The sequence below is a fragment of the Rattus norvegicus genome, chromosome 10 (assembly GCF_036323735.1).
Source record: "Rattus norvegicus strain BN/NHsdMcwi chromosome 10, GRCr8, whole genome shotgun sequence".
NCBI classification, from domain to species: Eukaryota; Metazoa; Chordata; class Mammalia; order Rodentia; family Muridae; genus Rattus; species Rattus norvegicus.
This window is the reverse complement of record NC_086028.1, coordinates 11,448,586-11,457,534: the sequence shown is the minus strand read 5'-3', so window position 1 is coordinate 11,457,534 and position 8,949 is coordinate 11,448,586. Positions and strand designations below refer to the sequence as shown.

At 50.5% G+C, this 8,949-nt stretch overlaps 1 protein-coding gene across 2 annotated transcripts; it reads right to left on the bottom strand.

The window, feature by feature from the left end:
• Positions 1-463: 463 nt before the first annotated feature.
• On the bottom strand, positions 464-8,219 carry Pam16 (presequence translocase associated motor 16). Of its 2 annotated transcripts, none has more exons than XM_039086817.2 (5): positions 7,967-8,219; positions 1,877-2,068; positions 1,100-1,236; positions 783-848; positions 464-621 (listed from the first exon to the last, which is right to left on the bottom strand). In XM_039086817.2, the coding sequence occupies exons 1-5, from the start codon at positions 8,217-8,219 to the stop codon at positions 535-537; spliced, it is 735 nt and encodes a 244-aa protein (XP_038942745.1). In that variant the 3' UTR covers positions 464-534. The 2 variants fall into 2 exon arrangements, with proteins under 2 accessions (XP_038942745.1, NP_001093606.2); NM_001100136.2 differs by having other exon boundaries at positions 465-621; positions 1,877-1,961; positions 7,967-8,043.
• Between the last annotated feature and the right edge of the window lie 730 nt (positions 8,220-8,949).

Here is an 8,949-nt window from a genome sequence, read left to right as displayed (position 1 = left end):
TGTCTTCACTTGAGCGCCTGAATGCCTGGCCTGGGGCTTTCACCTCAGCCTGCCACAGCTACCTTCATTGCGAAGCTGTGACCAGAAGGCCTCCCATCTGGGACTAGAAGGGTAGGTAGTAAAGGACGAGTGGATACAGGTTATTCTGAAGTACGCATTACAAGGTTCAGGCTTTCGTCTGTCACTGCCTGCTGGTTGACACCTTGGTCCAAAGCAAGAGGCTGGCCAAAACTTCCCAGCTACGTACAAATATTCAGACCAATCTACTGAACAATATCCAATCCCAGCTGGAGACCCTTTGGTTTCTTCAGGACTGTGGCAGGTCATAGAGGTGGGAACAAGTATGTGGCTGTTCACCAACATTCCACCCACAAGGCTGTCAAAGGCTGCTTACTCTTGACTCTGTCACAGCCCAAAGCAGGCAGTGTATGAGCAAATCTCAAACAGGAGCATACACAGTGGAGAAACACGAAAAGACATTTATTACTAGGCTATAAATTATGAGGCAATGGGTGGGTGTGGAGAGCCCAGCAGTCACGTTTTGGGCGTCTGCCCTTTCTCTCTGTCTTCCTGGGCTTGTATTCGGAGTTCCTCATCTAGGCGTTCCTTTGCACGGACAACCTGAGGAGGAGGGAGATCAGGCTCTGACAGTCTGCTTTTTGCCTGAGTGGAGGACTCCCCACTGGAGGACAGTGGACTCACATGATCAAAGCAGCTTTGGCAGCACCCCCGGGTAGGAAGGGAAGCATGGGGCACCCTTCCACAGACAGTTAAACACTCACCTTTGACTGCAGGTAGAAAGAGCCACCCACGGACTTATCATTCACCTTAAACAGGTGTTCATAATTCTGCAGGGAGATGAGACAGTGCATATTAGTCTCTGGGTGAGACATTAGGCTGACGACAAGAAAAGTTCATGACAAAGGATACGAGAGGGACAGGTAAGCATGCAGGGATGGCGCAGCTGCTACAGCTAGCTGCCATGGCTCTAGTTGTTCTGCCTAGGGCTTTTCAAGCTCCCACTGGCTGTGGGCAGCACTCCCACACTTGCCTTCTGCCTGCCAGCGGACCACCACCCCATCACAGACAGGGGCCTCACCTTCTGCACCTCCTCAGGGCTCAGCTTAGAGATGTTGAGAATCTGCTGGGCTTCCTGGAGGCTGAGGCCAGAGAGATTGGATGCAGCTGCAGACTGGTGCCCAGCACGGCCTCGAGCATCAGCGGCTGCCTGGCTTGCTGTAGATACACGGGTGACTGCTTAGCCCTTTTGGTGGCCCAGAGCTCCCCCAAGCCTTCTAAGTGACATGAAAGGAACAATTTGCTTAGGAGTGGCAAACACTCCACACTGGATGACAGGATAAGGCCAAACTGTGCTTTAGGCCCCAGTCTGTAGACTATAAGATGACTGCCCTCCTTTCTTCCCCTGCTCCTTTCCTAGAGGCCTAGCAGATGTGGGGCTTTAGGTGGGGCTGGAGTGAAGCCACAGGCAGGGAAGGAGCCATAGCCGGTGTGAAAAGCCTCCACAATGGTCGACTGCCCCTGGTGACAGGATAAAGTTGTAACTTTGCAGCCAGTTAGTCTGTGTTGGGATTACTCAGCTCTCCTTGAAGGCAGCCAGATGTGACTCTTATTTTATTTACCAAAATGGACTGCCAAAGGGCTGTTCACCTTGGACACTCTAGCCAGACCTAATGGAACTTCTCCTGTACACAGGGATCTCTCAAAGTCTGGCACTGCCTCCTACCATGGGAAAGTGCTCCAGGCCACCCAAGCCACAGAACTCTACCCAAAGAGATCCCTTCATTCACCACTGACACAACACACGGGAAATCTAAACTGGATAAGGGTTCCCAAACATACACGGATAAAGGCTTACCTGCAAACTCCTGCCTCAGGGCCCTGGCAAAGGCTCTGCCCACCACCTGCACACCCATCACAATGATCTGGGCCAGGTACTTGGCCTGTGGGCAAAAGAAGCACCATGTAGCTGGCTCCTGAGTAGGGTCTGTGGACTCTGCTAAACTTCCTTTCCTTGGCTCCTCATCCTCACACTGGAGCTCCCAGAGGCCTTCAGGAGAAGGATGTAGGGGATGAAGACACTAATTCTGGAAAGAAACTTTGGCTGGAGAACCAGCATACAGAACAGTCCAGACTGCCACCAGTTTAGTCCGAGGTCACTGGTGGCTCTTCTGTACTTTTGAAATGGTCTGGCCCAGCTTTTACATCATTACCAGAGAAAACATCCATCCTAACTCTCCCAAGACGATTCAGGTCCTGACTTGGAATCTGTCCACAAATACACCAACAACGTTCACTAGCGGTCTGGGCATGGTGCTGCATGCCTATGACCCTACTCTCAGGGAGGCTGAGGCAGACTGAGTGACCATGAGCCTGATTTCACAGTCAAACCTTGTCCAACAAGGGCCAAGAAGATGACGGTTCCACAGTTAAACATGCTTGCTCATGCAGCCATTAAGGACCAGAGTTTAGATCCAGTATCTGCAAGAAGCCAGGTATGGTCTTGCCCTGTGTTACCCACACATTGAGTAGGGTGAAGGCAAGAGGACCATTGGCGTTTCCAGGCTAATACCTAGGCAAAAATGTTCCAGTTCAGAGAGAAATCCTGCCTCAAAGGAAAAAGGTAGACAGTAGTAAAAAGGACACCTGACACCACTGTGCATGCATGTATGCATATACACACTATACAAAGGGGTGGGGAGAGCTAAGGGTCTACTTAGAACACTGCTCAAAACAGAATAGTTTACACGGGAATTCAGATAACAGTAAGGTAGAAACCCAGCAACTGGCAGAACAGAGTCATTTATTAAGCTACTGGATTCACAGGCCTATTCAGTTACTTCAGCTTTAGACAAAGACGAATTTTCATGGGACTCTATTCCTGCTCTCAGAGCTGTACATCCACTGTCCAAGAATGGCAACTCTTGCAAGGCAAGGCTACCCAGGCCCCAATACTATGTAAATCAAAGTCACCCGAAGGCCCTGGGAAGTCTGAGACTTGATGAGCAGCAGCTAAGGGAACAATCAGGAATGGGGTGGAGGCTCTGGAGGAAGATGGCATTTCTCCTAGGCTGGGTCGGAAGGCGCAGGGGGAGCCACCCCGGAGGGCCAAAAGTGAAGCAGGTAGGTCTAGGATCGGACACCCTGGGAGCATCCTGGGCTGGAAAACCACAGCAGGGAGGATGGGTTAATGGAAGACCATTAAGATTTTATTGTGAAACAAATGATTTGTAGACGGCATTCGTAAAACTGGATCCCAAGGGGGTGGGGGTGGAGCTGGAGATGGCTCAGAGGTTAAGCGCTCTGACTGCTCTTCCAGAGGTCCTGAGTTCAATTCCCAGCAATCACGTGGTGGCTCACAACCATCTGTAATGGGATCCAGTACCCTCTTCTGGTGTGTGAAGACAGCTACAGTGTACTCACATAAATTTTTTTTTTTTAAAGTTACACATGGATGAAAAAACAGGACTGTGAAGTGATCTAAGGGGCATGCAGAGGACTCTTAGAAAATGCTCACTGCAAGCTAGCAGTGCTCACACAGTGCAGCTCAGAGACGGCACCTTCTGCCTAGTGCTTTCCTGTGGCTCATTTTCTCAGTCAACAACTATTGATTAAGCCTGTGTATCAGGTACTTTGTCAGACACATTCTAGTGCCTCTGCCATCCAATCCCAACAGTTTAAGAGATTTACTGGAACTAGGGGGAGGGGTGGGATAGTTGAAGGCCTATTAACCCATAGCACCTTACTCCAAAAGGATAACATGGTGGCCTAGCATCAGGAACTCAGACCCCAGAATTCACCTTTGTGGCTTCAAGGCCCTGTCCTTTAGCAAGCAGATATAATTATGGGTCATTAGGGAACCCTCACAGCAGGTTGGAATTTCATAAGCCCTACCTTCCATACGAGAAAGCATGGCCCAGAGAAGACCCTTCTGTGATCAAAGGCAGGCACGGGGTTAACCAGCCGTAGCATGAAACAGGAGCAAAAAGGTGCTTGCTGATTGGAGAGCTCACCTGACTAGTGCCTTGCTCACTTAGAGCCACTGCCAAGTAGGACAGGAAGCTCTGAGATGGAATTCAGCTTCTGACTGGCCCTAGAGGGCTCCCTTGACCTACAAAACCTCAGGAGATCTCACATCACACAGCGAGCCTGCCTTTTTTGTTGCCACACATCCATAACATGGCCTTGGAAGCAATGGTGTGCTTTTTTGCTAAGGTCCATGACCATTGTTAATGACATTAAGAACTGAGGCTGGCCAGCATCATAGCGCACGACTTTAATCCCAGCACTGTGGAACCAAAGGCAGGTGGGTCTCTCAGTCCAAGAACAGCCCCTGGTCTACATAGCAAGCTCTAGGGTGGCCAGAGCTATATAATAATTCAGAAAGGTCTCTATGTAGAGAAACAAAAACATCAAAACAGACTATGACTGAAGAGTCCCCACCCCACCCCCATACACATCAAGCCAAAGGCCTAGAAGCTATAGGGAGACAAAATGCCTGCCATGGTTCACCCCACCTGGAATTTGCAGAGCTACCTGTGTTTCTGCAGAGGTGTTCTCTGGGCGGTTGACAGCATTTATGCAGCCCATCCTTGGGATTATCTCCTGTACCATCCCAGCCTTCCTACCCTGGGCAAATACTCAAACCCTAAGTACCTCAGTTTTCTGACAGCACATTGATGTTTAGCACAGAGCCTAAACAACACAGCAGGTGAGGAGCAGGTATTGCTTTTCATGTATTACTCTGTTTTCATAAGTTTCTCAGTGGCCAGGCAGGGCTAGCCTGGTGGTCCATGCCTTAATCCCAGTACTCAGGAGGCAGAGGTGGGAGGATAGTCACAAGGTCAAAGTCATAAATTCCAGGTTAGCAAGGGTTATATAGGGAGACTCCGTTTGTTTAAAAAAAGCAAGTGGACTACCAGGTAAGTAGAATCCTAGAGTCAGAGCTCAACAGCTTTACTCCCAAACCAGACCCTGCTAATGGTCTGGCAGTCATGACACTTTACTCACAGCTGAAGGTTTCCCAGGGTGTGGAGTTCTACCAGCTACTGCCCACTCCAAGGGTATTCAAACAGCCATGACTAAGACCCCTCCCTCTCGGAAGGCCTCCAAACAACTCACCAACCAGCCTGCCAGCTCACCTAGTGGGCAACTTCAGGCCAAGCAGTAGCTGAGGGTAGGTGACGTAGCCACAGGACGCCAACCCCGAAACCTGCCATTAGCAACACTACTGGGGGGCAGTGGACCGTGCCATCAGACAGCACAGTTGGTAAGGTAGGAGCAAAGTTCTAAACCCTGATAAACTCATAAGTGAGAACAACGGCAGGAGTTCAAACTAGCTGCCAATCGGATTCCTGTCCTGGAGCACCTGACCAGGACACCCCACTGAGAGGACCATGACAACCAGTCCTGTAGAATAGAGTTCTCCTGCTAATGAGGTATCTAGGGCCCCAAGTGTTAGCAAATGAGCTTCTCTCCCTGGGCTTCCCTTCTTACACAGGGTACTTAGACTCTGGCTCACCCTGAGTAAATCGTATGCATCTTCACCCGTCATGAATAAAGCAGTTTGGACGAGTAGAAATCGTCCCCTTCGTCAAGGACCACGCTGGGGAGGGAAGCCTTCGTCATAGACAGTCTAAGTCTCTTGCAGAAGCTCCCTCAGCACTCCTGGCACTACTCTGAGCTAAACTGGATTCCCCACGCCCCAGGTCTCATCACAGGCCCTGTTCTCAACTCTTGGAGGTTCCCAGTGGTGTCTGGGTCACAGGAGTTTGAGAACCACAGCCATCATCCCAGCCCCTGCTGTTTATCACCCAGAGAAACATGGGCTGGGACTCCCATCTTAGACTGCATTTCACCTCCCCTGAGCGGTGTGGTGGTGTCCCGAGAGCCTGTCACCCCAGCGTCAAGCAGTAAATCGAGATAGCAGCCCTGAGTTTCGCCTCCCCAAGCATCACTCTGATGCCCCAGTGGCAAGGTGGAAATGCAGAACAACATACTACCTTTCCCAACTGAGAAGCAATAAGGCACAAAAGACCTCAACACGGTTGGTGGTCAGGGCCCCAGACTGATGCGTAAGTCATGGAAGTGCATTAGGAGGGTCCCAGCTTTCGGGTTTGTGTACAGTGTACCTCCAGTGCACAGTGGCAGGCCCTACAAATAGTTACTGGTGTCACAGCTACACAGGAGGAAGGTCAGGACTACACTGGCGTTTATGACAGTGTTTCTGGGTCCCTAACAGCAGGTACAGAATCCACATTTCAAAGAGCATGACTGTCCATGAACCAACACTTTAATCAAGTCGCTCTTAGCTCTGTTATGCCAAAGTTACAGTCTCATACAGTCCACTCCACAGGCAGGGTTTCTGTGTGTCTCCAATGCTGAGGAAAGGCTCTGGTGGTTCTCTGGCAGTTGCTCGGTGCTCCAGAGTTGACTACAAATTCAGCTCAGCTTCAGCTTGGCACTGATCCCTCCCACCTCTGACTCACTGCCCTGACTTCCTTCATCATGAATGTCCTCCTTCCTATCTAGATACCTTCAAAGACTCAACACTGCCAAGGACTGGTGGTAGTGGCACGCACCTATATCCAGCACTCGGGAGGCTGACGCAGGAGGATATCTAGAGTTTGAGGCCAGCCTGAGTCACGAAGCACGACAGTGCCCCAAACCAAAACCTGCAACATTGATTAAGATTTGGCAAAATATGCTATAATCTGACTCCCAGGTTAAATCTCCCAGGCTCCTCCGCCTCACACCTTCCGACTGTACTTTCTTTTCCTCTTTTGGAGATAGTACTAGGGATGGAATCTAAGGCCTGATCTGTGGTGGGCAAGCATTGTAACACTGAGCTATACCCTCAGCCTTCTGTACTGAAGCGCACAGGCTGCCCAAGAACTCGCAAATTCCTGATCTTCCTGCCCCAGCCTTTCAAGTGCTGGGTTTACAAGTGTAAGCCACCATGAGCAACTGAGGTTTAAGTTGAAGGTTGAAAGTGGAGAATGCATGGTAAGGACCCAGCTCCACGAGGAATCAACAAAGCTCCTCACTGAACGGCAGTGACCTAATTACAAGGCAGGAATAATATGGTGGCAAATGTGTAGTCTCAAGAGCATGAACAAAGCTGGGGCCAAAACTGACTCTTGCGGGAAAGATGAGTTAAATTCTCTGAGCTTCAGATCCCTTAAGTGAAAACGGGGACGTTTGAGGAGTAAATGACAATGTACATAAAGCCTCAGCTCCTGACATCACAACTGTAAGCAGTTAACTACTACCTACCTTCCCATGATTAAAAAAGATGCTCTCCTGACGGGTGGAGTGGCGCGCACCTTTAATGCCAGCGCTTGGGAGCCAGAGGCAGAGGCAAATGGACCTGAGTAAGTTTAAAGCCAGCCTGAGCTATTACATAGGGTGTTCCGGGCCAGCCACACTACATACATAGTGATTCGCTGTCTCAAACAGATAAACAGCCCCCCACCCCCTACCCCCCGACCGCCTTCCAATCACTTAGGGGCAACCCTCAAGGGCCTGCAGGCAAGCTTCAGGTGTCAACGTGCCACAAACGCTCAGCATTCCTGGTTTCAATTCTAGCTCAGGTCTCAGGTTCTACCACTTCCTTGGACGAGCCAATTGTCAAACGCGGTTAAAAGCCAAGCGACACCACTCAGGAGCCGGCCCAGTCAACAATCGTCTCTTCCCACTGCCCACAGCGGATCGTGCATGCCAAGGCAGGAAACGCACAGGCCGGACTTGGCCGAGAGCTGTCTGCCAACCGAGCCTCAGTTCTCGGGTCCGCGGTCATCACAACCCAGGCGACAACGACCGAGCCGGCGCCACGCTACAGACCCTGCTTCCTATGAGGGACGCGGGGGGCTCATGGCGTCAGAACCGGAGCCCGCCGCCGGACTCCCGACTAGACCTCCCTTCCCAAACACCCCATTCCAGGCCTCACCATGGCGGCCGCTCCACTTTACGGGGACGGGTGCCGCTTCCCGACCCAGTGGGACCAGCTCAAGGGTGGCTGGTGGGTCAGAGGTCAAGGAAGATGGGAGAGCGCGTGCGCAAGGACGCGACGCATTTCCAGAGGCGTGGCTTTCGCGGCACCGCGCATGTGGGCGGAGCCTATGGGCGGAGCCTGCCCCGGGATAAGAGGATACTGACTTTGTGCCTTGGGACTGGTGTACCAAGTTGTTTCTTCCCTTCATTTCCCCAAAACATTTAGGAAGAAGCCATCATATGAAATAAGCCAGAGTATAATAGAGTTGGATGTCAAAATCTCTAGAATATTTAAGAAAACTGGGTATTTCAAAATAGGATTTATTCCAGATTCCTCCCATTTGTGAAGCTCTTTCCTAGACACCTGAGTTCATTGCTACCCACGTCCAGTCAACTCTGTAGTGTACTGCCATCTTCTCAGTGAGGCCCACTAAGTTCCCCTACTACACTGATGTGCTCACCACGCTCTCCTGATTTTGAGGGGCTGAGATATTTTTTAAACAACAGATGCTTATTTTATTTTTTTCTGATTTTTTTTTTTTTGTTGTTGTTGTTAGTTTCTTTTCCATGACAGGGTTTCTCTGTGTAACCCTGGCTGTCCTGGACCTCGATCTGTAGACCAGATTGGCCTTGAATTTACAGCGCTCTGCCTGCCTCTGCCTTTTGAGTGCTGGGATTAAAGCCGTGCACCACCATTACCCAGCTGGTTCCAGAATCTTTATGTCCAAGATGATCGCCTTGCCAGGATTGGTTTCTATGTAAGCTGCTCTGCTTGGTTTGAAAGGGCTTCTCTTCAAGTCCTCACGAGACCTTCTCTGGTCTGTGTGTCTGTGTGTTGGTGATGGTTCTATCAAGACACCCATAATTACACACCAAACAGTTCCACCTTTTGGAGTGTGCATTTCAGGTCTGCTGTGACCGCCATCTAGTTCAGACCAT

What these genes read in the sequence shown, in the direction of transcription:
- Pam16 (XM_039086817.2), bottom strand. Translation starts at nt 8,219, where the DNA reads ATGAAGGGAAGAAACAACTTGGTACACCAGTCCCAAGGCACAAAGTCA. An exon ending in GCCCTGAGGAGGTGCAGAAG is followed by an intron (nt 849 to 1,099) that starts GTGAGGCCCCTG and finishes ATCTCCCTGCAG; the next exon opens with AATTATGAACACCTGTTTAA. An exon ending in CTTTCTACCTGCAGTCAAAG is followed by an intron (nt 622 to 782) that starts GTGAGTGTTTAA and finishes CCTCCTCCTCAG; the next exon opens with GTTGTCCGTGCAAAGGAACG.